This window comes from Ooceraea biroi, chromosome 7, assembly GCF_003672135.1.
Source record: "Ooceraea biroi isolate clonal line C1 chromosome 7, Obir_v5.4, whole genome shotgun sequence".
Lineage (NCBI taxonomy): Eukaryota > Metazoa > Arthropoda > Insecta > Hymenoptera > Formicidae > Ooceraea > Ooceraea biroi.
In genome coordinates this window covers 12705599-12733478 of record NC_039512.1, presented here as the reverse complement: position 1 = coordinate 12733478, position 27880 = coordinate 12705599, and the positions used below count along the sequence as shown (strand labels likewise).

The window sequence follows — 27880 nt, the reverse complement described above, 5'->3', positions numbered from 1 at the left end:
GATGAATAATGATGAGTCTTGTCTCTCCTAAGATCAGGAATCGGAGATCTCTGAGATTCGAATTTGAATCTTTGACTTGAAGATTCGAATAAAAACTCTTTGGGATCGTCTGAATGCCTTCCCTCATTTTATCCATTTTTTCAGCCGAATTTCCGGCTAACAAGGGCGTAACGGAGGTCGAAGGAACTTTCTCCATCAGGCCCAGGAACGGTCGGTGAAAGTGTTTCACGCGTATGTAGCTTCGAATGTTGGCTTCTCTATCGAAATCGTTTCTCGAATGGAATAATAATATTTCAAGCAGATATTTCGAGGAAATATTGTACACTGTTTGCAATTGATATATCATATTACTCCGAATTATATTTGAATATTTCATGATTTTTATAATATATGCATATGTATTACTATATTATTCAATAATATTATTATTAGTATTATTGTTATTTAAAAATTTGTATATTATCGACTTTTTCCAGCTTTAATAATGCTGCAGATGAAACTCTAGCTCTCGTAAATTGTAAATTGCCTACAATGGACTTCAGAAATCAAAGAATCAGCGTTGAAAACGTGCGAAACCTGTGATTAACCAGCCAGTGATCAAGATCTGCTTAGGTCATCAACTTATTTACGGTCTCAATTGTGATGTACACGTATGATGCACAGGAAAAAAAGGGAAAACAAGGTAAATCACTTTCCTTCCAGGAGGATAATTAGCGTCCGCGGTCGATACTATCGGAATAAATTGAACAAAGCGTGTCAGTGGTGAGTTTCTCCGGTGGGTGGAGAACCGCGACTTTCGATCTCGTTTTCCCGTCGAATTCAATGCACTGCTTAGCAGCCGATTTATTGAAATTTTATGGAAGCGGATCGGACTTTCTTTTGTCGGGCGAGGCGAAGGTCGCTCTTTTCACTGACGGACAAGAATGGCGAATCGTTGACGCGTAATAGCAAGCTGCCTCGGCAAATAATTCATCTTGAACTTGAAACGATCTCGGTATAAAATTTAACAATACAAAGTATAGTAATAAATATTTTATATAAACTTGCGGGGAATCCGAGATGAATTTACGTGACGAAGCAAGACAAAGGGAATATTATTGAGTTATGACATTTTTCAGACGAGGAAGTAAAGCTCGTTGGGCACTGAGAAAGTCGCGTCGCCCGACCGGTATGAAATTTTAATCGGAACGTAACGCTTGAACGAAAGTATGCTGATCTTAAGTGACAAGTTGCACGTGTCGATAAATAAGGCAAAAAATTAATCACGTTACATAATAAACGCGAAAATCTAGTTACCTTTATACGCGAAGAAATAAGGTAACTAATTGCGATTCTAAAATTGAAAAGGTTCAAGTATATTTGCAATTCGTGTTTCTCGTCAGAAGTAAGGGGGTGTTAGCAGTTTCGGCATTAAGGGTGCTCAACAATGAGAGGCTTTTCAGAAGCGTTTCAGAAAGGAAGTATATTCCAAGATTTTCTTTTGGTTTTAAATGAGTTTTGAAAATTTGAACTTGGGTATATCAACGTATTTAATCTTCAGAATGAAGAACTGAGAAATCAGCGCGGCCGACGAGGCTGCGGTCAGTGAAATTAGCAGTCATTCCTGTGCAGCGATAAAACATTTCAAGCATTTCAGCGACATATTCTGTGCTACGGATTAAGTCATTCCACAGAGCAGCATTGGTGGTGTAAGTGACCGATTGGTGCCCGATGACCGTGTCTCCTTTCTCTTGCTGAACGTTTTTCTTCTTATTTCCCCCCTGGCAGGAGAGGGGTCAGGGCGTACTTAAGCGCAAAGTACATATCATTGCTGAGTATTCTGATATCGGGAAGCAATTATCTTCGTTTGTTGTTTCCAGCTAAATGTCGATTCGTCCTTGGATTTACGAATTAGAATTCGCTTCACGCCCATATGCGGCTTATGTTGCTTTACTAGTTTAGTAATGTGTGTTTAACAATAATTTCGCCTCCGCGCTTTACGCATTTCCGGAAATAAAATCTTCATCCGTGACGGTGAACGATGGAGGATACGAAGTAGTAGATATAACACAGAGATATGAGATGTATAATAAAATAATCATGAGCAACACCAATTATGATTAAAGAAGATAAAGCCAGAGAGGAAGAAGAAATAGGCGTTATCTTCCGTGTACGCAAGTGGGTCATCGAATTTCGCATTCGAAGTTCGTCGCTTGCAGGCGCCTCTAATGCCCCGCCACACCCATTTTTGTTACCTGTTCTTGTAAATTTCTATTTCGTAATCATCCTAGAAACAAGAAATCGTCTACATAACATTCTGCTCTCTTACTTTTCTTATTATTATTATTATTATATGTGTTTCCGACACATGAATATACTTCTTCATACTTGGATGTCGACAAATCTTAGATGTATCCGCCGGAAGCCTTTGATTACATCGAGTATCGGTATCTTGCCGCGCATCTTAATTGCATTAATGCCGGTGCTTTAACGAGACGTGTATGGATGATAGCAATGAAATCTTCTGTCTATTTAGCTACAGCGCTGGGTGTGAATAGTGGAAAGCGAGGGAAGAGATCCAGCATGGAGAAAGGGTGCGATTCGCTTTATGACGATCCGCGGGCCGATCTTCCGGAATAATAGACAGATCGAATTAATTGCACGGCATGCTACATTATGCATTCCACCCGTTGCATGTTTTACATTTAATCTCAATGCGATCTTGATTTTACACACCGCGTGCGAGATATGTATGCATGTGTACGTGTGCATTAGGGTACATCTGGCTTTCTTAGAAATCGTACAACCCTTGTAATTATATTTTCCGGAATCGCGAATCTCCAATCTCGCAAATTTTACGCCGCACTTGCTTTTTTAAAACTTTTCTTTTCAATCTTAATCGTATAAGAGATTAATCTTAATTGCAATCGCGACGAGGCGGCTCGTTGCCAGTAAGTAACAGATACTTTGTGATCTTTAACGATTTAAACTCTTAATTAATAAATAACGAGACGTTTTCCCTTCCTCCTGATAATTTCACTTAGCATTTCAGCACTTAGATTTCCCATTTAGTATCAAGATGATTTTTGATATTGAAAGCTGGAATACTTTGTTATATTCCATTTGAAGCTCTTTTTTTTTAAATTTTAATTATCTAAGAAATACTGATTGGTGTCCATTACAAATTGAGATTAATGGATTCAAGCTTTTAGTTTGAAGCGCAACTATTTAATTTTAATAATATATCGTCAGTAATTTTTATTTATGATTATTGAAATCCACTAATCGATGTAACCGGAGATTGTTAAGCACGATAGGTACGATAATAAATTACATTTGTCATTTTACTGCAACCAATTTCATGAAAATAATTCTTCAAAGCTATTAAAAATGCATCTTATCCAGGACTTCCAGACAGGTGCATCCTGCAGAAGGAGTGCGACGGTGCAGTCACAAGAGATCTCCCACTACCTTGAAGAGGACTGAATCCACCTCATCTGGCGAAGGCAACTTTCAGCGGGATACGCTATATAAGAGAGTGACATGTCGGCCGGCCAAGATAAAGCACGCGCGTGTAGTTGATCTCCAACGGTGTTTTACTCGTCCTGTCGAACCGTCCCGCTACCTTCGTCACTGACAGGTAAGTGGGATTTAAATCAGTGAAGCTTTAATGCCAGTGAAGTGCATCTTGAGGGACCAAGGGACTTTTATATCCTATCGCACTATTCCACTGTGCTCTATCTCGCCTATCGTTTCTTCTGAAGAAACAAACTTGCAGAAATTTGAGTTTTATTGATTGATCAGTATCATTATATCTCTGTACACATTTGTTGTGTTGAATATTAATTTATTAATTTAATAATGATAATAAGTAATAAAAATTTACGATTGATATTAAATTAATATTATTAAAAATTTTATTTTAAAGAAATTATTATTATTATTAGTACTATTGTTAGTTCAACTATTATATAAATTAAATTATTTATATCTGCTTTGCAGATTGCTTTGGTAAAAGCTAAATTGCAATCACAATAAAAAATATATTTTGTACTTTTCGGATACAAATTTAAATTTTCTTATTTTTATCTTTCTTTTATATTTATAAGTAATATACTTTAAAAGAGAATTTTTAACGAATATATTTAAAAAAGAATAATTTTCTTCAACCATTTTTTTAAAGTTAAAATAACTTTTACCATTATATTTTATTTATTACATTATTAAATTAAGTTTATTTCAATATCATTCTTTTAGAAATTACTATCCTTATATAAAAATATTTCTACATGTACGAATTCCTACATAGAATATTTCTTAAAACTGTTCCTTGTAGACTAGAGTAACCCAGACAGAATGCTAATAGTTCATTTCCCTATTTCTTGATTCTTATCCGTGCATAATTGAAATTCAATGCTCGGTCAACGTGAATGTTATAAGAATGCAATCGGCATTCTTGGGTCAACGACTGCGCTATCGAGTTATGCGCGATTCAAATGCTCGACTTCCTTATCTCGCAATCGAATAATTTTGCGGTGCACCGAACTGGTTCTCGCCGGCTAGGCACGTGTCATAATTCCAGTTTTAGCGTGCATACTTGGGTTAATTTCGTAAAACTCCTGGGGCTGACGGCGCCCCCGAGGTCCCCCCTTCGATTTATGGGCTGTGGCTTCTGGCGCGAAACAATATCGTTGCCCGAGAGAAAGTACTTCTACAACTCCCTGTTGCACGCACTCGAATATCCCCTCCTCTACCTCTGCTTCTTGTTTTACATTTTACACATTTATCAATTAGCTTGATTAAAATACCACAGCGGAAATTTCTCTTACAACTCGTATCAGACTTCGTATATAGAAATCTATAAAAGAAAAGATTGAAGCAAATCAAAACGCTAGAATATCGACTATATCGACTGCCTCGATACATTAAGAATTTTGATTTCAGGTAAAAGCTTTTATACTGTTTTATTCAAATATAAAAAATTGATGCATGGATTTAGTTAATGTGATTAAAAATTGCTTAACTTCAAAAAATTAAATAAAAATGAATATAGTAAATCTGAGAATTAAATTATAATCAATTTAATAAGGAATAAATTTTTTTTTTTTTTATCTAACTAGATGGCAATTATTAATCAATTAATTATTAGACAAATCCTCACAGGACTTATCAGTAGATCGTTTGATATCAGCATAGCCTGAAAAGAGACACATAAAATTAATATTATTCCGGCAAAAAAACGAGATTAAGCAGCGATAAAATGAAAAACTGATCAACGTGATGTTGCGTCCCTACATGTCCGCAGAATTCTAAGAAAATGTCGCCTCGAGGCGATTGCTCTAGATTTCCTTAAGCCGACCGATCAAATCGCGCGAGAGTTACGCGCGTTATATCGTACGGCTCGCCTTCGTAGTCGCCGGACAACTATCTCTTTTTCCATTATGCAATATTGCTTTCTTTACGCGCCAAACGGGAAGTCAGTTGTTGCGAGGAGAACGCCCTTCTAATGGACACCAAATACGCGAATACCACGGAGACTTCGTTGAGTAATAATGTAACTGTTACGCATATAATTACGCTGACAATTTCGAGTAATAATAATCATTTAAATTTGCTTTTCTTGCTAGCATGGCTTTCCGCCATTTTCCTAGCGATGAGATGAAAAAATCGATCAACATAAAGTTGCCGCTTATCCAAAAACGACGCGACGACCGAATTCAAAAGAAATTGTTACAGAGTCAAGCTGAATTCACAAAATGACGACCATGACCTTCGCATCATTACATCATGTTTTTTACTGTTTCATAATCGTCGCGTCGCTTTGGCCATTGTGTGCGATCGACGAAGAGAAAAACTCGAGTCTGAGAGAGATATCATTGAGCAGGTCGAACGCGATGTGACAGGCGCCATGTTGACGCGCAACCCCTCTCACTTTCACTCCGATCTGATTTTAATCGGGAAACCGCAGCTAATAAACGTGGCTTGTAATGATCTCTGTACAGGATGCTTATTAAAAGCGACACTTCCGGCGCGTTGTACTAGCAATTATCGATTGGCCAACGTACGCGCCGTTTTATGGAACATTAACGGAAAATCAGATGTCAATAATAGAGCAGCATGGCAGTTCAATAATTTCACGAATGACTGAATCAGTTTTGGAATAGAAAAATTAAAAATAAACATTAAAATAATTAATAATAAAATTAAAAATAAAATAAATAAGCTTAACGCTGTCCCGCGACATCAGTTTTCGAATGTTGTCCATCAGGCCTCGTAAAATGAATACGAATCATCCGAAAGTGATTTCAAGGCGAAAGGAACTTCTTTTCGTTCGATGTGGTCACGTGGCCAGTGGCAAAGTTTGAATAGAGCTGCAATGCGAGAATCGATTCTGCTGCAGGTGCGAGGAAAGCGTGTTACTTTCTAAGTAACATGCTTTATAAAACTCGGACAGCGGTTTCACGTTCGGTTAAAGCCATTTCGGTCGTGACGATGACGCGTGCTCGACGAGCTCGAGTGCTTTCCATAATAATTCTCAAACATGGCATGTGGCACACGCATCTGGAAAGCTAGTTTCTAATTGCTTTACGTCTGATTCGCGACAAAGAGGCAGGAAACACATAATAAAGTTGTCGAAAGAGAGAGAGAGAGAGAGAGAGAGAGAGAATCTTCTATTTATATTATTGAATATATATAAAAAAGTTATGTATTAAATTTTTAGATTCTTCCGTTTTCCATTTTCTTAACTAATTATTTAACTAATTATGTTAACATTAGTTAACATTATTTAAGTTCCATTTTTATCTTAAAATTAATAATTACAAATTATATATTCTTTTTAAATTTTATATTTGGCGAAGAGCTCGCAGTTTCAGGAATTCTACAATTTTCAGTCATCAAATTTTTCTCAAGACATTCACATGTTCTGCATAAAGTTTCTAATCACAGCCATTGATGGATTAAATTGAGAAGAAAATTAAACAGAAATTGCGTATCGATGCCGTTACAGCAGCAGAAAAAAAATGTTCCGAGCTACTGTACTTTCTCGCAAATCTACATCATTAAATTCGCACGCACGTGTACACGCGAGAGAAAGTGCCCTTGGCCGTCGATACCCTCAAAATGCAGCCGCGGCACACGAAAATGGAAAGTCACGATTGGCGCGAACGAGATCGAAAGCGCAATATCACATCACTTTTATCCGGAACTTCACTGTTCCATTACGTGGAGCCTTCATTATACGGAGTACCGCCACATTTACCTCAACCGCAAGAGTATTGGCACCGTTTTCCGTGTTTTCCAGGATGTACTGGGTCTTCCTGGGGTTGCTGAGCTCCGCCATCGCGGCGCAGAGTTCTTACGACTTGGAGACCAGAGCGGTCTCATTTCCCGGCAAGCCGAGCTTAGGACCACTTTACTCGGCCGGCTTGAGTACCGGCCAAGGGTTCCGTGATAACAGTTACGAGGACAACGCGGTAACGCCCACGCCGTCGCCGTCGCCGATCTACAGGAATCCTAATCAACAGCCAGTCAGTTCCAAGTTGGAAAATTAAATCACTAATTATGTCTAATTATGCATTTTCTTTACACGAACGCATTTGTTACATACTGTAGCTGTACCGCAAACCGACGGCGCCGATAGACACTCGGGATTACTCTCAGACAGCCATCCGCATTGGTGCTCCACAACGGGCTCCTGTTCGAGGCCAGCCGCAATACGGGCCAAATGGTCCCCCTCAGGAGGAGCTCGAGGAGGAGAAGGAGGAGCCTGATCGCCTGAGCCTCCTCTTACCCCAAAGCAGATTCGATTGCGTCAACAAGCAGACCGGCTATTACGCTGATGAAGATCTGAACTGCGAGGTCTTCCATTATTGCCAGGACAACGCCAAGCACTCCTGGATCTGTCCCGAGGGCTTCACCTTCCACCAGGTGAGTGAAACGTTGAAGCAGAGGTATCTTATTTGATTTTTGGAAGATTAGTGAACATATTTTGCGTCTCAATTGAGTAATTTAATTAAGTTCATTAAATTCAAATTTAATTAAGTACATTTAAGTGATAAAATTAAAAGTACATTTATTATCTTTTTATTGTCAGGTGCACCTGATCTGCATGCCTCCCAGCGGTGATATCAGCTGCAAGAAGAGCTCGCAGTACCATTTCGTCAACGAGTATCTGTACAAACCGCTGAACCAGCAGGAGGCCGAGACCAAACCCAACGTTACTCTCAGGTACAGCGAGAGGTACTATCCCGCTGATATCTACGCGGACGATAATAGAGACAGCGATGACTACCAGATCACGCCTACGCCTGTCGCCCCGGCACGCCGTCCTGCTCCGCAGGTGTGTATCGATTGTAAAATCTATGAAAAGTAGAAAACATTTTTATAGGAAATAAAATTTGCGAGAGCTGTTACGAGCGTGCATTGACACGTTAACGCTTAGGTCTTGTACAGGTCTTTGTGAGCCCCCAAACCCCAGCTTTTAACAGCATCCCCGCGTCGGCCCGGCCACAGCCCACAGTACTCCCGCAGATTCGCTTTCCGGTGAACCAGGTATTCCGCAGCCCCGAAGAAGTGAACATCCCCCTCCAGCAAAGGCGACCGCAGTCGCAGCATCAAGCCTACAAACGATTTCCTCAGGTCCGGCCCGACGAGGAAGACTACGAGTAGATTTTTAGATCCGTCGTAGTGAATTCTTTCATTCCTCATGTAATTCTTCCATGAAATCATTAATAATTTTCAGTACGCACGTCTCTCGATTTATATAACGCTTCTTCTCAATGTCAAGCATGAAAATCTCGGAATTTGAGATACATTTACATGTTGAATTATTAGTGGCTTTCTAAAGAGAGAGAGAGAGAGAGGAACTTATGAGAAAATAGAGAGAGAGAAATCAATTACTAAATTTCATAAAGCATGCATTTATTTCAAGCTATTATTAATGTTTCGCACATGCGAGTTGCGAATCCATCTGTCTTTTCAAGACTATTTTGTGCTCTATAAATTTGTAAAATTTTTTGGCGATAAGAATAATAATTAGCATTAAGAGACGAAAGTCGACAAGCCTTGTGGAATTAATGATGCGCCGACAATTAGTGTGTCTTTTTCTAATTAGTTACTGTTTACGTAAGACTAATTCGCGGCGCATTTATATATTGTGAAGATAATTTAATTATTGTAAATAAACGATCAATGATAATTAAACGATACGTTAAGTTTGCCTGTACTTGTATTGTGCAACTGACGCTAAGGATTAATAAAAAAAGGCCGATAAATTGTTGCTGCATCTTTAATCGCACCCACGATTCTTTTAATAATTATATATCAAACATTTTATAATTAATAATTAATATTTTATAATTAATCAATTCCTGATCGCAAACTTCATTCCAAGAAAAATCGCAAATCTCAATTATGTAAACAATATTGACTTAAGTATAACTCTGCTTTTTGAGCATAATTTTATATATATCTCGAATATTGTAACAATGATTTTTAGTTTATTATAGCTTCGTTATGCAGTCGGTACATTCCTTTTGCTGCTGTACCGAATGCTGCATTGTCGTCATTAACACTAGATTTACGTCAATTTGACGGATTGAAAATTCATGCTTAAAGATACAGAAATCACAAGGATCATTTTTTATCAACGAGAAACCGAAAATTAAAAACCGAAAGCTAAAATGGATCAGCACGGCTTCAGCGTCTCTGCAATTCTGCGTCTCCAGTGTACGTCGCTTTGCTGCCTCTTGCAGCCGTCTTGATGATTCTTTGGCAGTGCTAAATTACTCGTCGCTTCCGAATCACCAATATCTCGATTTAAAGCACCGTCACTTGCCGAGATCTCGCTCGAGTGCCCCTCTGAGTGTCGCACCGAGCGTTTCTTGATCGTAGGCACGCAATTCGATTCCCGAAGTGTAGCAGCGCTCGGATTCCCCTCATACTCGTTGGAATTCCTTTCTCGTTGTCGAATTCTTCCTTCTTTCTTCCTCGAATCCTCGTCCTCATCCTGATTGTCACTCTGATGTTGCTCCTCATGATGATGCTGCCTCACGATTTCTCTCTCGTAGAGGTCAACCGCGGAATCCTTCCGACCTCCCACCGTTCTTGGAAGAGACGACTCGATTTGTGACGATGCGGCCGCAGCGGTACAGTTCTCCTGCGATGCAGGCTTGGAATACGCGCTGCAGGAGTTCAACCTCGAACCTCTGTCCTTCAGGTAACTGCGCACGAAGTAGTCGTGGCTGTTGGCGCTCTGCGGGTACAGCTTCTCCTCGATCCGGCAGTTGAGCACTACCGCCTCGGCAATTGGAATCGGCTCAATGTGCGTGAACATCTTCTGGTCGGTCCTGTCCTCCGGCCGCCTGATGGGTCCATTGATCACCGGTACCGCATTGCTCACTTCGCTAGTGGTTCTTATCACGGGGGTGATGTTACCCATGAGGTCCAGCCGAGAGCTGATCGGATCACGAGAACTCGCGGATATCGTGGCGACCTTGTCGGGACTCCTCGCCTGCGTCTTCTTCGGTGGCGCCTTCGGTTTCTGCCTTTGCCGTTGCTGACCACTCTTCGCCGAGCTGCTCCGGCTATCCGTTTCGGCGATCGCCGTCTTGCGCGTCTCACAATTCAGGTCTTCGGTGTGATGGTGCCGTATGTGTCGATTTAGATTGTCCTTGCGCCTGAACAGCGTCTGGCAGTACTCGCAGGAGAATGGTTTTTCGTCTGCAAAAAGCGAGTTGTTTTGGGGAATTCGAGAATCTAATTGGCAGGTGAGAGAGTAAAAGAGTCATGCAGGTACCTAGGTGCACGGTCAAGTGTCGTCTCAGCTCGCTTTTCGACAGGAACACCTTGTTACAATCGGCACAGGAAAACGGCCTTTCCTTTCCGTGGATCCGTTTGTGTCGTATCAGTAAGGATCTATCCTTGAAACTCTTGTTGCACTGATCGCACGCGTGTGATCGCTCGCCTGTGACAATGATATCGATCAGCTCGTTACTTTTCGTCTCCTGAGTGTCTAAGAAATCACGACCACTTCGTCGTACTATCTCGATTTAGAATAAAATTTCCATTAAGAGATAACGCGCATAGAATTCACTGGAGAACAGAACTTTTGCCACACTTACTTATGTGCGTTCGCATGTGGCGTTTCAAGTTTGTTAACATCTGAAAAGACTTGTCGCAGGACTTGCAATTGTACATGGTCGTTGCATTGTGAACGTTTAGGTGAATCTTCAGGTCGTCTCGCTTACTGTAACGTTTGTTGCATTTGCGACATGCAAACTGCTTCTCTTCTAATATTAAATTTCTTTAATTAAAATAAACAATTAATATTAATACGATAATTTATAAAAACACGGGACTTACTGCTATGTGAGAACATGTGCCGATTGAGCTTATTCTGCTGGGGAAAAGCCTTCTCGCAGAGGTTGCATTTGTATGGCTTGTATCCCTTATGCATTCTCTCGTGGTACTCAAAGTGCGAGCGTTTGACGAAACTCCTGTCGCAGTAGGTGCACTGGTAAGGTCTGATGCCTGTCACGCAAGCGTCGTGATAGCACTTGCCCTTTTTATTCCGGAAGATCTTACCGCACACGTTGCATTTATATTTCTCCGGATTGCCGGGCACTATCGTTATGTGACTGCGATCACGACGCTTGACGTTCTTTTCCACCACCACTTCATCAATTTTCTTTTCCACCTGATTATCCTGAAGGGACAGAGATGCATCTTGTCAGCTTGCAAATAACGCTTTTTCATCAGCAATTATGTTTTGATTTTAACATCTTATTTTTATGCACAGTAGAAATTTAATGTGATGTAACGAGATAAATATCTCTTAATACAAGTTGTATTGCAATTTGTATTCTCTTACATGTAGATTCCGCAAGCTAACTGAATCGTGATCATCTTCATTTCTCAAGTGGTTGCGAATGTTTCGCACAAAATTGCAGGCCTCTATTGTTGGAATGGACAGTTTGTCAGGAGCGTTATTAATGTCCGTATCATTTATTGCTTGAGATTGATATGTTTCATTGTCATCGAAGGAAGCATTCTCATCATCATGGAGATCTGGCGATCTGCATTCAATAGAGATTGAATCGGAATGGCTGTCTTTGAACTTGGAGTCTTTGTTGATGACGAGTTCCAATGGAAACACCAATTCTTCGCTGGATGGTTTATCTGTTTGACTTGGATCTTTATTTATGGAACATGTTTCTTCTGTAATAATATTAATATTATTTAAATTAAATTTATTATCATGTATACAATACAAAAATGTGTAGAGTATTACGATCCAGATTAAAAATTGACAAAGAAAAGCCTCAAAAATTATTTACTCGAGTAATCTTGAACGCTTTGGGTCAAGCATTCAGCTTGGCAAATTTTACATCCGTGCTCCTCATACAGCAAACACATTCGGCATTTGGTATGGCCACAGCTATCCTTTACGAGCCTTGAGAAAGATGCGTTTGTAAATTGCTTACAGTTTGGACACTCCTGGCTCATTATAGCACATTTTTTAAAATCCTTAGGGAATATCATACTCTGTCCTCTGTACTAGGCCTAGCATGTATCTAAAATAGGATTTTCACAAATAATTTCAGATAATGTACATACAAGATAATACACAAACTCTGTATAAGACAACCCAGTTAATTATCAAGTTTTTAATAATTTTACAACTTCGGTTTACATTTTATTTAAAAATCGCAATAAACTAATATCATAATTGTAGTGCAATATAATCATAATTGATAATAGATGATACATGTTTACTTACTGTATTTATTTTACTTTCTTTGCGTGCGATACACTTCAATATTTTATTTACATATCGTTATCACCAATCAACTTATCAAAGACACATGCCTACTTCTATATAATCCATAAAAAACTTCCAACATTTTTCTCAGAACACATGGTTGCATTTCAGTCGGTAGAAAAATCTAACGTAACATTCAATTGTATAAATGGTTTGGCATTATTCCTATTTTTGCGTCAACAGCAGTCGCTGTGTCACTCCATGATCGTGTCACCAAGACGCACAAAGTGACGCCGACGGCGATGCCGCATCGCTGAAACAGCTGATGCGATTGCGGCGCGCGCAGTTCCTAACCTCATTCGTGTTGTTGGTAGGTATCGTGTAGTATCGTCGCATCAAACGGCGTCGAAATACGCAGATATAACCTGCAGCATTCAGCATGCTGCACGTGTACGTATTTATCTTATTTTCGTTAACAATATAAAGCTTGCAGGAATCGTGTTTGATCTTGCTTTTTCCCATTTAATACCGATCCACTTGGATCAATCCGCGTTCCTAGAACCAGAGACAATTTTCACTTGTTTCTTGCTGAACATGTATATCGATCAGAGATCTATCGCAGGTCTACAAGGCTCTGTGTGAGCCGGCTGGGGTTACCGGTACACGCTCTGTCATCAAGATGCGCCGGAACACTGTCGAAAGCGGAGGCGAGGGAACGACGGTGCCAGTTGTTCGACGAGGAGAAGAAAAGGCAGCGATCGCAGCTCGGCAGAATTGAGAAGATAGAGGTTAAGTACCAGGCGCCGGACGAGGAGGCGGTAATGGTGATGAACCGGAACATCTCGACACCCTACGACTGCGCCAGACACGTTTCCGAAAGCGTCGCCAAAACGTCTGGCATCGCCTTGGTAAACGGTCGCGTCTGGGACATGCACAAGCCGTTCACGGACAACTGTGAGCTGCAGTTCGTGACGCTGCAGAGTCCTCGGGTAGCCGCGGTGAACTACGCCTTTTGGCGGACCTGCTCGCTGATCCTGGGCGCCATGGTAGACACCGCGTTTAAAGATGACATAAGGGTACACCTGCACAGCTTCCCTGCTCCAGTAATCCGCTCGGGTAGTTTCACTTACGACGTGTTTATCGATTTGCCTGACTGGCAACCGACCGTCTCCGAGCTGCGCGCCATGGCCGCTTCTTTCTGCATACTCAAAAACCGCGGGCTGCTGTTGGAGAGGCTAGAAGTTCCATGCAACGTCGCCCTGGATATGTTTCAGGTAAGGATTGCATGATCAGGCATGCGACAACTGTAAAACCTGTGACTCGCAAGTTGAATTTGGCATTGAGGATTCTGTTTAAGTAATTTAACATGAAAATTTGTTTGTTACCAAGTGATTTAACGTATTTGACCATTTACTTGGAGACAACCTGCAAGAAATCTGATTTGATTTTTGCTTTCAGGACAATCCTTTCAAATCTGAACAGATACCCAACATCGCCAAAAACAGCAATAACAATAGGGTGACGCTGTACCGCTTGGGAGACCATATAGATATCAGTAAAGGACCCATGGTGGGTAACAGCGGCGTGATAGGACGTGTTAGTATGTCAGCTGTACATAAACTTGTGAATGGGCCTGTAGAAGGTCTGTATCGCATCCAGGGTGTTGCTTTACCCAAGGGTATCTTGCTTAATCACTTCGCCTTTAGTATATTAGAAAATCGTGCTAAAAAACTGAATACCGCCACATGGCAGCCTCATACAGAAGAAGAAACAGCAGCGATCAATGTTACCGCGTCGTTAAATTAAGAATATTCATTTCATACAGTTTTTATGTAAATAATATCTATCAATCATGACTTTAAATCTCTCGGTCTCTCCCTTTTTTCGGATTCCTTCCTTCTTGCGTTTGTACAAATAAATGGCGAGCACAATGAAGTAAATTTGAACTTTTCGTAAGAGAAATTTAGTTACTTTAACACATAGTACGTATTTGAATAAAACGCGCATGAACCGTTTTATTTTACTTTTACATGGATAACGACAAAAGTCAGTTTAATCGCTAGAAATTATTAAATATTACGTATAAGAGTGTGTGTATATAGATTTTAACGACATTGCGAGTGGTTTATTCGAGGAGCGCGCACTTCCCAGATAAAGCTGCTTGGCAGTCTGTTAACTTTGGACGCTGCACACTTTGTATCCAGTTTTAAATACAATTCCTGACGCGGATTACTGGCACAGCCTTCGAGATCGTCGAGATTCAGATCCGATCTCACCGCTAATGGTGCTAATTCTGGGGAACATCTGAATGAAAAAACAATGAAATAATTCGAAAAATATTAAAACAGAATTTTACCGAAATTGTTCCCATCATGAAGTATTAACGCAATTTTTCGACCTCCGATTCCTACGAATATATTTTATATCCATTGAATCAGACCTCAATTGAACCCCAATGACCAAGTCGAAGCGGGGCGCTGAATTAATTTCGTCCTCGATTTCTTCGCCTGTATTCTCCATGTTGTTGGCTTTCACGTATTTAAATTTACTCTCGTAGGCGTACTTGCTCATATTGCCGTAAAAGAAGAACTGTCCGCCGTACTCGCCGTATCCTGAATACGTGGAAGCCGGCGGCGATCTTCGAGGTGGTAACGACTGGTGCGATGTCTAGGATTTTGCATTTTAATTCGTGAAAAATACTGTCGGTCTTTAATCGTGTATCATAATTAAAAAATTATCTTTCTTATTTTCATACAAGGGTAAATATGAAAAGAAAGATTAACAAGTTCTACACAGCATGAATATTTACGAACCGTCGCTTGTACGACGAGCTTGCGTTCATAGTGCAGCTTGTGGAACAAGTGCTTGTTGAAGTTGCTGACTAGCCGGCGCAGTCTCAGGTACATATAGCGCTGCTTGTCCCGCCAACAACTCTCGTTGCCCGCGTTAGGCACTCGCAGGCACGTGAACCATGTGCGTCTCAGGACGTACTTGAGTTGCATGCTGATCTGGTCACAAATCAAATAGAGTGATAAACGCGAATTACATTTTATATTATAATTTTATTTCATATTATTTTTATTTTATACGAGTTAAATTCACGTAACATGCATTGCATTTGATGATACATCTCTTACCACGGGATTGCCCGTTCTCGAGGAAGTCCTGAAAGATACCACTTGTCGACCCTCCCCCAAGCAGTCCAGGACGTCGACTATCTTACATCCAGAAACCAGTGCGGATCTATTGGTGATTTTTTTTTACTGATCACTGATTAATCAAATATAGATAATGATTATCCATTAATTTATTAATCACTCGCTAAAACAGTCGCAGAAATGTAAATTCGATTATTACCGTTTCAATGATCATATCAAGCCGATGAAAAGAATGAGGTATCACCTGTTTATCCTGCACTCGGTAACTTTCTCGAAGTGGTCCATGAAATTTTCACAGCTGCGCGCGAAGATCTGAAGGTCGACGTAGTTGAGAGCATTCGAGGATCCTTGGCAGAGATCCAAGACCGTCTGAAGTAAACAGTTCAGATTGTCAAGGACCCTGCCGCCGTAGAAACACGATGTAGGCAAGGCGCGGGACCTTGGTGCAGATCAAATAAATAAGAATAGAATCGCATATGTTTCTATTCAATTTCAAAGTTTCGTAGGAGTTTCTGAACTCTTGAAAGAAGACATGAAGCAGATGGAAACCTTGGGTGCGTGTACCGCCACGTGACTGCCTTCAGCATTTGGTACTGGGACCGGATGAGCTCCAGCGCGTTGAAGATCCTGCTGCACTCCAGCACTTCCGCATATGTCCTTACATTGTTCATGAAATTCTGTATGCGCTTCACCGCGATTTCCAGCTTGGTGCCGGCTACTAGAAACTCGCTGTTCAATACCGTAGCGGCAATGCTGCAGCAACGTCTGTTAAGGAAGATCAGGAAATTTTTCAGGAGTTTTCGAAAATTTCTATTGGGCTTTGGAAGGAGACTTTTACCTGGAGACTAAACGAACAGTGCAAGCAATGTCGTGCAAGGACAGCATCCGCAAGATGATGCTGAGGACTTCCGGTGGCAAATGATCTAACGTGCTCTGCAGACTCTCGCATCTTCGCGCGTCTTGCTTCCATCGCGAGCTCACTCTCCGCCGTTTCGCGCTCATTTGGCTTCTCTCGGATTCAAACTTGTCCTTCAAATTCACGATCGCGACCAATTACAACCGATCGCGATCAATCACGAGGATCACGTACGTGATCCTCGCATAACGGTCGCGTTTGGCAGAATTTTCAATTACTCGGGACAGATAAAAATTCCCGAAATTTTGCGAGAGCCCTTGAGCGAGAGAGGACTCCCGAATTTGCGCGAAACAAAAGAGCTACTCTTGTGATACGCCTGTTGCGATTTGCGGTGATAGTTTCAGGAGAATAAGGAAAGGACAAGCGAGCAACTGAAAATCTGAGATTTTTATGTCACTTGAATCCATCTTGATCCATCTTTTGCGATGTCATTCCGCGAAAACTAATTTGTGAATTTTATTTTAAGACTATTATACGATTGTTTAATTTTATATCTAATTTTTTAAAGAGATTTAAATAAAATTTGATTGCACACATGGAGATAAAGGAGTAAATGAAACGTAATTATCTTATTGACTCAAGATTTATTTTTTCGACAATTCTCGCGAGGTATAGAATAGTAGGTTCGAATATAATCAGCACAATAGTTTTGATTTATCACTAAAATTAATCAAAGAATGTTTTTCTTCTTTATCATCCAATTTATCGTTATTTTCTAGACACATATTACTTTCTGTGATTGCGAGAAATCCGAGTCCCAAGATTCATATTTCTAGCCGGTTAGCTGGAATTATTTCTCGAGAGTTAAAAATTCTGAGAAGTTTCAACAGCAAACTTACAGAGAGGACCCAAACTTCTAAACGTACACGATTTTCTTGACCGCAAGTAATTTTTATGTAATCAATATTATGAGAATCTTTAGTTTTATACAGTAAAAAAATTCAAGATACCCAAACGTACATATACATACATATTGCACCCTTATATGAAGGATTTCTTTGAAATAATCAAGGTTCCATGGATCCAAAAATTTGAGGATCCAGAGACAGCTCTAAGAATCTACTCTTCCAAGCATCCAAAATCTTAAAGTTTATTTTCCAGGTACCGAAGGTTTCGAGGATCAACCTTCCAAATGTTTCTCTTGAAAGTTCTACGAAACGAAAAGTATCAAAGTTCCAGGAATGCAGAAAACATTTCAAGAAATCTGGGTCCCATAGATCAAAGGTTCCCGAGGAGCGAGACTTTCGGGAATACGAAGTCGTAGAATCCACAGTAAGCTTCCAAGGCGATGAAGGCCCCTTCCTTGCAGTATTTTAGGCGCCGAAGTTCACGGGCATCAGCAGAGTAAACTTGGCTTGATCGATGTTCGTCTCTTCGGCCGCGCAAGGCCCGATGCTGTCCAGCAAGCTCTGTATCGCGCTCTGATTGCTCGGGTGCTTCCTTTTGGTGTGCTCTCGACGGTGTTTGACTTCTTTGAACGTCTTACCGCACTGCTCGCAGACGTAGGGCCTGGCGGCCTCGTGGGAGCGTACGTGGCCCTCGTAATGGCTTTTCCTGACGAACTTCTTGCCGCACTGGCCGCAATCGAACTGGAAACGGCCCTCATGTGCGGCCACGTGTGAGCTCAGGGTCCATTTGGTTTTGAATGTCTTGGAGCAGTAGTCACACCTGATCTTCGAGTCGCCCTTGTCCGTTCTTCGGGAATCCTTTTTCAGCAGCAGCATCTCCTCCAACAGAAAATCATCATCGGCCGATTCCTTCGACGCTGAGGACTTGTCCGTAGTCGTTTGGCCTTGCAACAAGCTCTTAGCATGTTCCTCCGGTTTTATTTGATTGTTCTTTGGCACGGTCTGAAGCAAACGTAACGGCACAGATGTAACATTATGGAAGATATAAACTAAAAAATGTCTTTTTCAAGAAATTGCTGTACCTTGCCGTGAGAGGCCAGATGAACCTTCAGTTTATCCTCGTCGCTGTATCTCTTTTTGCAGCGCGGACAGGGATATCCGCCCTCCATGCCGCGCAAAAGGGCGCCCTGCAGGGTCACGTCGCTCGCGTTCTCCATGTCGGGCTTTTGCTGAGCGACCTGCAGTATTTTGTCTTTGCGCATCGCGTGCCGAGCTATGTGCCGCTTCAGATCGTGCGCTCGGGAAAACGCTCGTCTGTATCGCGTGCACCCGGGAATAGGACAGCCCTTTGTTTTGTCGTTCTCAAAACTAGACAGAACAATACTTTCATTGAATTTCTCAACCGTGAACAATACTGTTCAGTAATTATTATTTGTGGGTTTAACTGAGAAGAATGGAAGTAGAAATCAACTTGAATAATTTATCTCAATGAAGTTAATAAAAAAAACTTACTAAACTCGCGAAACCATTGAAGCATACTGCGCAAATCTAGAAATTTTGAAAAAGAACTTAACAAACATCTAAAGACCTTAAATATTTGAAGACTTCAGAAGTTTCATTATTATATTATCTGCAAATCAGTGTAAAACCTGATTATCTCTGTTCCGCAAGTGTTCTTATGTCACAAATAAAACATCTTCATTCCGTCAATCCTTAATTCAACATAATGTGTGTTTGACACCGTAATTCAACAATTGTGTAATAATACTATTTGATATTATGTATATTTTATAATTATTATTATATTAATTATTAAACGTATGAAAAATCTTATCCAACTGCTTCTGATACCTTTGAATGGGATTGGTCGTTGCAGGTCGTTTCACGTCCTTGCTGCAATCCTTACAGTTCTTATCGATCTTCTGGCTGGCCATTGTGGTCAGCTGAGCCGATAATGGTATCACGATAGAGATGGTCTCGTTAGAACCGGGTGTGACGATGGGTCCAACGTGAATCGCTGGCGGTGTCGCCAGCGATACACCGCTCTGATTGTTCCTGCTCATACCAATTCTGCGAGCTGATGACTCTTCTTGATGAGTTATTTATTATTAACGTGGAACCTGCACAATGCATCATTGATTATTATTATTTGCATCAAAATATCATTGTATAAAACCTTTATTCTCTTAATTGGTCTTTTGCAATGACTAATACTGTTATTATTATCATTTCTGTCGCGATTAACGCGAAGGCTGCGGCAGCAATTAATAGTAGAAGTTTAATTAGGTAAAACTATCGCATGAATAATGACAATAATGATAGCACTAATTATATGTCATGGCACCTCATTTAGTTTGAAGTCCATTAGTAGACTTTCTATAGGGTGACCGCGAAATTACGTATTTGTTTAACGTTCGAGTTTTTAAGAGTTCAAGCGAGTTAAATTTAATTGTTCGTTACGGATCGATCGCCGTCGCGATGATCTCGCGATTGTCGAACGAACGGAACGTACGAGTACGCGTTTACGAGCCACTCTGTATACTCGACACTCTTGGAAGGGTTAGCGCAAACCGCGATCGATGGAAGGTCGTCTATCCGCGCGTATCACTGACGCATCACTACCAAGAGAAAGAGAAAGAGTGAAAGAGCGAGATAGAGAGAGGGGAGGGGAAAGAAGAGAGAGAGAGAAAAAGGGGAAGAACGAACCAGAAAATCGAGAATCGAAACGTTCAACAGTCACGAAGTCCACACTTCGGCACTGTTGTGTATAAATATACAAAAATGATTCATCGACGCTTGAAATTCGCGAGGACGAGGACGCGATTATCGCTTTAAAACGCCTCGTCCTCATTCGCACGCTCGCAAATACGAACTCACTGAGATCACATCGAGGTCTCGATCGTTGATTATTGAAGCGGCACGTTACCGAGAAACATAACACGAACGTTACGGAGAGACCTTGTTGACAGGTTACTGACACCAGGCTTCACGATCACGAAACTCTCGCTCCGCTCGCTCGCACTCGGGAGGCGCGATCTACACGACCGAAGAGGGGCGACTCGGAGTTTATTATCGAAGCGTCGGGGGCGAGAATCGTCCTCGCGACCTGTCGAGACGCCACAGAGGCGTCACTAATGGCTCGTTGACACTGTGTCTCCCCCGGACAAGCTCCAATCACGGAGCGTGTTTAGACTCGACCTGTGCAAGCCGAGAAATGATGCGACGAGAGACAAAGAGGAGCACGGTACCGGAATGAAGTTGGCCGAGTGTCACTGAAGCGTCATGAAAAGTGTCATGGAGGCGTCACGGAGGCGTCACTGATGATAGTTGATAGTTCACTGATGCTCCAAGAAGCATCTCCGTACGAACGCTCGTTTCCCTCCGCGAGTCGTCTCTCCTCGAACCCCCGGGAATCGATATACTGATCGCAGACGCGTCACCGATACACGCGCGGGATTCTCAGATCCGCGTGAGTCGCGCGAACGAATCGCATCGAGCGGGTTAACCAGCGGGCGACGCGACGCTTCCTCGCCGTGTACGCGCCACGCCAGGAACGGCCATCTTAAAGCGAGACTCGCTTCGTCCTCCTCGATCCAGTCGCGCGACGATTGGATACGCAACGTTTACGCGCATGTCACGCGTCACTCTGGATAAAAAATTACTTTCCTGCCCGCGTTCTTTTCCCGCCTCGTTTAATACATTCTCTTCCAAAATTTTGCTCTCTTTCTCTCTCTCTGTGCTTCGTATTTTAGAAAAGAAAAAGATACAAAATTACGGAATAAAATGAATTCGTGAATTTAAAAGTTCGAAATATAACTGTAATTTAAATAAATAAAAATTTACATAGATTGATACTTAAAATTTTAAATACGTACTGCCTTCGTAGGATTAACGGAGTCGCACGGACAATCGATACTCTTGCTCAATCAGTATATCGCACACCGCGGAGTATCGATACTCGCAACCTCGTTTTCGAAATTTCGCGGTAATCGACAAAAACAGTCGGAGAGTCGCGCATCACGACTGCTTCTGATTAGTGGCGCGAAAGAGCGCCATCTTGGCCAAAATGCCGTACCATCCTCTTTTTCTCTCTTTCCTCTCCCAGCCAGCCGGATTTCTCGTTCACTTTCCTCGACGCGATGAAAGTATGCTACTGATCGCGCGCGAAGGTTGATCCGAATGCGTGGCGGTGGAGGAGCCACGCGAGGCTGGAGGGTGGAGGGAAATGCGCACGGATTGAGTGCGCAGGCGATGATTCATTCATGAGGGTAGCATTGGCAACGGCTGATGCCTCGCACCCCTCACGAAACTTTCGTGTCTTTTCCTTTTGCGTGAATCCTCGGCGTTAAATTTGAAACAATAAATATGTCGAGTAATTAATTTAAAAAAGAAACAGTCAAACGATCATATATATTTATTTGCCGTTTATCAGCATTTGTTTTTGACATTGTTTAAATAAATGGACATCGATTTCCTATAGTTATTTGAACGCGCAACCTCCGGGGAAAAACGTAGAAAAATCAATGCCGAGACATTTCCGGTTCCTATCCCGGTTTCATCTAGCACGCGCGTGGTCTTGTTTCGTTATTGCGTTATCAGAGCGAGAATTGGAATGCATACGTAGAGAGAGAGAGAGAGATGCGTCCTGGAAGTTTGAAAGAAAAGCTATTTACCGCGAGAAAACAGATACCGGGAAAAATCTGCATTTATATGGGGATCTCGAACCTGCGAGGAGCCACTTGTGCTGTTGCGTAACCGTGTCGAGCGAAGCGCGACGTATCTATCACGCTAGCTGCCATGTTATATATTCCAAATTGGAAGTATTCATTCGAAACGGTTGTTTCCCAAGAACGTGAAATTTAATGCGAGAATCGAATCGAACTTCTCGATTGACTCAATATTACAATATATTATTATTATTATTATGTTATGTAACACAACGAGAAATCATGAAATCATATTCCACTACAATTCCTGACTATAATTCAAATATCAAAGCGTTCTAAATACACCCCAATTTTGCGACTGCTATCGTGGGTGGATCTCGTCGCTTGAGTTTTGCCATGTGCATTACTCGCTCGATGATTGCCGGAATGCGTGCGACGCTCGCGCAACAGCGCTCAATGCACGCGCACTAAGTGCCGCGTACATATCTGTAATTAATAATTAAGGCTAATTACGGGCTTCGCCCTGTAACCGAATGCGCTCTCACGGTATATCGCGTGTGCGTCTCGTGAAAATCGATATCTCTAACGTACTTCATCGTCAACATATAACGCATGTCTCTCATATTATAAAGCGCCGCGTGTCCTACCCAGCGGAACGAATTATCGTATTATAACTCATTATCGCTCTCCCTACACGCGGATCAGGCCCGTGTAACCGGTTGAGACCGCGCGGATTTTCTACAGAAACTCGCCGGCTCTCGGGGAGCTCTTCTCCTCGTGAAATATTCATGGATAATGCGAGGAATTTCGCGTAGGTATACCGATTTACCTTTTCCCGATTCATTCCCGAACAAAATAATAGACACTCGTGTTTCTCCGACGTAATTTAAGTGATTTAAAGCGAGATCGCGCGCGTCCCGTCCTCTCCGGCTGGATGAACAACCGTGAAAGTTTTAACCGGCCACGGCCAATGTTCCGTAAAGGATCTTTACAAGCCTGGGGAATCATTATCCCTGTTTATTTGGATTCCGACGTCCATCCGACCGGATCATTTACGAATGGCCGTAATTATAGTCTGTAAATAAATAAGGCGATTATTACAAGCGACCGTACGTGAGGAGCGCTTGTACGTCACTTATCAAAATCTTCTCAGCTTTCTATCATTCGTCGACTATTTACAATGTCAGGCTCAACGCGTGACCTACATGTACACTTAATTTTAATAATACATCTTCAATGATGTTACACGAGTCCTTGTCGTTTTATTAATAGACATAGTGATTTTTGATGACACTAATTCGTCGATTTTCCAAACGTGTATTATAACAATACATAACAAATAACAAACGTATAATCTAATAAATGTAAAGCACTGTACAAAATTGAAACGGAGATCACACTTTATAATATATACACATGACATACACATATTTTTTTGTACAAAAAACAGAACATTCTCTATTATATTCCCGTATTAAAAAGAAAATTTTAGCTCGGCAAATTAATTAATATCATGTTAAATTATTCATTGCTGTTTTTTTTTATTAAATAAATATTCTATTCTCTCTTATTAGATAAGGAATATAATTCCAATAAATTAAACAATGCAACTCTCAAGTGAGAATATAATAAAGAAGATCTAACACATAGAAACTTGTACATAAAATAGATAAGTCTACGATAGTTTCAACATAATATCCTGTACAATATATCATATAACACAGACAAAATGCAAAAAGCTAAAACATACACACTAACGCTGTACAATTCTATATTTACAACCTTGGTATCTACAACATCGGTATCTACGTGGATTTTACCACTCTTCATCATCGTCGTTGGCGTTGATCGTCTCATTGATCCAGTTTAGATAATGCTGTATCTTAGTGTACACATCTGGATAGCCCGGTCTGGCGCAACCGGAACCGAAGGACGTGACACCAGCTAGCTGCCAAACGCCGTCAGCGCGGCGACATTGCAGAGGCCCTCCGGAATCACCCTGACAATGAGATAAAAAAAAATTAAAAGCGCCGCTTTGTATGAAGTTACTAATGTTATTAGACATATCCGATATAAGGACAATTAAATCTTGCTATTGTAATTTCACACTAAAAAAATTAATGTAAAATAAAATATTATATATATTATATATAATTATACATTATATCAGCAGACAAAATTTTATAATTAAACAATTCATTGTTCAAACATTTTTAACTTCTCTATATAGCAGATTAAAATGTGTCTTTCTTACCACGCAGCTTCCAGAGGAACCATCGGTATGACCAGCGCAGAGGTGGCCCTTTCTGATAGGCACCGAAGCACCGTAGGCTTCCAAGCACTCTTCAAGATCCAAAAGAGGGACGTTGGCTTCTAAAAGGGCAGTGGAAAGCGAGGGCGAGGGGCTGTATCGGCCCCAGCCGGAAGCTACGCATTGTCTTTCATCAAGAGTCTCTCTGGAATCGGGAAGGCAAATCGTGCGGACAACCTTGGACAAAGGCGCTGGCCTGGCAAGCTTCATTAAAGCTGCAATAACAAAAATTTGAAAAATTAATATTTGAAATTTTTGGAATTTTAAAATGAGGTTTGCTTTATTTCCTTGATGCGAGATTACATTGCAGGCTTGGCTAGATCACTCACCTATGTCATGTACGTAATTATTAAATCTCTCATGCAGGATCACTTTTTCAACGGGTAAACGGGCGGATCCGCGTCCACCCGAATCCAATTCCCATTCGCCGACTACCGCCGTCCACAGAGCACCAATAGGCAAATTGAACAATTCGCTGCAGCAAATACCCACTTGAGAATACGAAGCGTGAGATAAATACTCCAGAAGATGAGAAATATGAAATTTATTTAATTTATTTAATACGAAGTATAAGACATCCACAATATCATAATTTGGCAGAATACATTTTGCGAAATTCTACATGGAAAACTAAACTCACTTGTGAATGCAATGGGCAGCGGTGATCACCCACTTGGGATTGATCAGAGAACCTCCGCACCAGTGACCGATGAAGCCGAGTTTCGGGTGCAGTAGTTGAAGGGACACCTGCCAGGGCCATGCACCCCTTCTGCTAGGTTTGCCATTGAAGATACGGCCGGTGGTAGTGGTAGTCGTCGAGGACGAGGCGTCATTATTCAATACCTGGAGCTTCGGTGACACAATTGATCGTGGTTGCCTCTGTGACACTGCCGGACATCCGCATTCTGTTATCCAAAGCCGCTTGTATTTGTTTAACGCCTTTACAAAATGCGAATTGCAACTTCTGAATCCCGCATGGTGAAATACAATCCCAAGACTGTTCAACGGAAGTTTGATGGACATGTCTTTAAAAATTTTTAGATAGTCTAGGGTTGGGTCCAAATGTAACGGGGGGTAACAGGAATAAAGATTTACGTTGATTATAGAAGATGGTAATTTTTACAAATTACAACACCCTGGGAATTCACTCAGATATAAATCGAAAGCTCCAAAATGACTTAAAGGAGATGTCGGTGCGATAAGAATGACATTATTGAGGAATTACTCACTAGAATGATCCTCTCGAACGATTCTCAACATGACACACTGGGTCTCCACCAGGATGACCACCAACAGAATCACCAGATCGCCACGAAGACGGCACATCGCCAGCGAAATCGAGAATACGCTGGATCACCGCACGGATCACCACGATCTATGGATCCGCATAGCCCGACTGGCCTTGGCGACGCCGATCGATCCTCGAGTAGGATTAACGCGACGCGAAGACGCGATCTTGAAGAAAGTGATCGTCGAACATTACAGGAGGGGGGAAAAACGGGTGATGATGTGACTGCTAAATGCTGAAGAGCGTGAATGAAGTACGTTCAGAATCGTAGATCCATGAAACGTAATATCGACAGATGCGGACTCCTCAATCTTGATGATAATGATAACGATAATGAAGCTAATGTTCCGTTCAAGCGAGAATATGAAGAAAACAATATTAATGATCACGCTGAGAGTAACTGCATGGCACGATTAGCATTTTTAGTTTTGATAATACAAATTTCTCGGATGCAGCAGCAAGTGATCTTAGACTCGAGAGCTTTCAATTATTGAACTTTCAAATCTACTGGATCGGAAATTCGCAATTTCTGGATTCGTTCTTCGAATTCCTGGAAAAGTCCTGGAAGAACAAGCAATATGAGATTTCCCTCTCGAAGAAGTTCGAATGGAAATCGACCAAAAGAAATCCTTGCGACGTCGAGAGTCGCGGGCAAAAAATCAGCGAAGCGAATCGAGTAAGAAGGGAGAAGACGCGAGAGACTTTCTCCCGCTTTGTCGGCAGACAAAGTTTTCGTCGAATTATTCGAATTTCGAGTTGGACTTTCTTCCCCGGGTACGACATCTCCAATATCTCCATCGCCGGGAACGATGATGTATGGGGAATTAAGCGGGAAGTCAGACACGCTGTAATTAACGATCAGTAGATTGACTGAGGAAAGAAACCGAGGCGGCGCGGCGCGGAGATGCAACTCAAGTTTCTCGCTCGCTCGTTCGCACACTCGAACGAGGTGATGACTTTCGAGAGCGAATCACTCCACACTCTGTTCGCTGCAGCCGCGAAGAGAAACGCGGTCAATATAATGATATAATCGTCAAGGTGATAAAATCTGCTGTCTTGATTTTTCACTAAAACGATATCGCGTAATCATACATCAATATATAGCGCGGAAATATCGCGAGGAAAAAAACGTTGTGCCGACGAAATGTTAAATGAATTTTATGGGGACATGCCGACGAGCACATTAAATACATGTCACGAATATTCGAATGATGCAGATGATTTAGAATTGTTTATTGTTCGAACAAGTTAATCTCGAGCCGAGTTCGCAAGTGTAGATACGTGGCAGTCGTTGAGGTATATTTGAGAGATCTTTGGAGGATTTATATTGAAACGTCGCGTTATATAGAAGCAAAAAGGTGCATCGCGTGAATGCACGTCTCTTACCATGAAATGAGAAAGTGAAACTGTATTTGCAATCAGCCTCACAAAAAGAAAGGAAGAGCCGACCTCTGCAACTCTGCTGTTTCTCACCGCCCATTTACCGCATTGAAGTGCTGTACATCAGGAGTGTAACAGTGAACTGTAGAGCTGGTGATCGAGATGACAGTGGCTTTGACAGTTGACTTTCTTGAGGCAAAGAAAGAGAGAAAAGTATCTTGGAAAGTAAAGTATAAACAAAGCAGGAAAAATTCTGAGGAAAGAAAACTTAATGTAAATTTTTCCATTCTTCTCGATTTCAGTTAGATCGATTCTTTAATGTGAATATGTGAAAATAAAAATTTATTTAATTCATTGTTTAATACTGTATTCTTTAGAAACTGTTTCGATATATTATTTAATGGTAAGAATATAAAAATAAAGAAAGCAAAGAACCATACAATTCTGCAAGTCACTGACTTGTACTACTTAAAAATACAGCTATTTCCGATATATGTTGATTTGTACTACTACTTCACTTTTTGAGCAGCGACAGTAGCGACTCGTAACGGTTGTTTTAGAACTAATAGT

The 27880-nt window shown here is 41.3% G+C and overlaps 4 protein-coding genes across 18 annotated transcripts; 2 read left to right on the top strand and 2 right to left on the bottom strand.

The window, feature by feature from the left end:
* The first annotated feature begins 89 nt into the window (after window positions 1–89).
* Window positions 90–9254, top strand: LOC105279728. Of its 11 annotated transcripts, none has more exons than XM_011339691.2 (8): window positions 90–231; window positions 477–682; window positions 2516–2573; window positions 3385–3619; window positions 7283–7508; window positions 7594–7908; window positions 8075–8320; window positions 8434–9254. In XM_011339691.2, the coding sequence occupies exons 5-8, from the start codon at window positions 7284–7286 to the stop codon at window positions 8647–8649; spliced, it is 1002 nt and encodes a 333-aa protein (XP_011337993.1). In that variant the 5' UTR covers window positions 90–231; window positions 477–682; window positions 2516–2573; window positions 3385–3619; window position 7283; the 3' UTR covers window positions 8650–9254. The 11 variants fall into 11 exon arrangements, with proteins under 11 accessions (XP_011337993.1, XP_011337984.1, XP_011337990.1 ...); XM_011339682.2 differs by adding an exon at window positions 1119–1317 and having other exon boundaries at window positions 1383–3619; XM_011339688.2 differs by lacking the exon at window positions 2516–2573 and adding an exon at window positions 1119–1688.
* On the bottom strand, window positions 9253–21312 carry LOC105279726. Its single transcript, XM_026971108.1, has 18 exons — window positions 20542–21312; window positions 19516–19784; window positions 19177–19212; window positions 18747–19032; window positions 18136–18666; window positions 16739–16929; window positions 16465–16665; window positions 16145–16339; window positions 15880–15985; window positions 15556–15750; window positions 15183–15409; window positions 14887–15046; window positions 12318–12537; window positions 11852–12198; window positions 11344–11686; window positions 11103–11270; window positions 10778–11020; window positions 9253–10701 (listed from the first exon to the last, which is right to left on the bottom strand). Exons 2-18 carry the CDS (start codon window positions 19725–19727, stop codon window positions 9668–9670), a joined length of 4695 nt encoding a protein of 1564 aa, XP_026826909.1. The 5' UTR covers window positions 19728–19784; window positions 20542–21312; the 3' UTR covers window positions 9253–9667.
* On the top strand, window positions 13070–14677 carry LOC105279725 (39S ribosomal protein L39, mitochondrial). Its single transcript, XM_011339678.2, has 3 exons — window positions 13070–13192; window positions 13365–14016; window positions 14201–14677. The coding sequence occupies exons 1-3, from the start codon at window positions 13182–13184 to the stop codon at window positions 14546–14548; spliced, it is 1011 nt and encodes a 336-aa protein (XP_011337980.2). The 5' UTR covers window positions 13070–13181; the 3' UTR covers window positions 14549–14677.
* Window positions 21313–23568: 2256 nt separating the features above from the next.
* Window positions 23569–27791, bottom strand: LOC105279732 (chymotrypsin-like elastase family member 2A). Of its 5 annotated transcripts, none has more exons than XM_011339704.3 (6): window positions 27317–27416; window positions 25872–26097; window positions 25283–25547; window positions 24972–25117; window positions 24586–24857; window positions 23569–24330 (listed from the first exon to the last, which is right to left on the bottom strand). In XM_011339704.3, the coding sequence occupies exons 2-6, from the start codon at window positions 25966–25968 to the stop codon at window positions 24148–24150; spliced, it is 963 nt and encodes a 320-aa protein (XP_011338006.1). In that variant the 5' UTR covers window positions 25969–26097; window positions 27317–27416; the 3' UTR covers window positions 23569–24147. The 5 variants fall into 5 exon arrangements, with proteins under 5 accessions (XP_011338006.1, XP_019887330.1, XP_011338007.1 ...); XM_020031771.2 differs by having other exon boundaries at window positions 25283–25529; XM_011339705.3 differs by lacking the exon at window positions 25872–26097 and having other exon boundaries at window positions 27317–27791.
* Window positions 27792–27880: the final 89 nt, after the last annotated feature.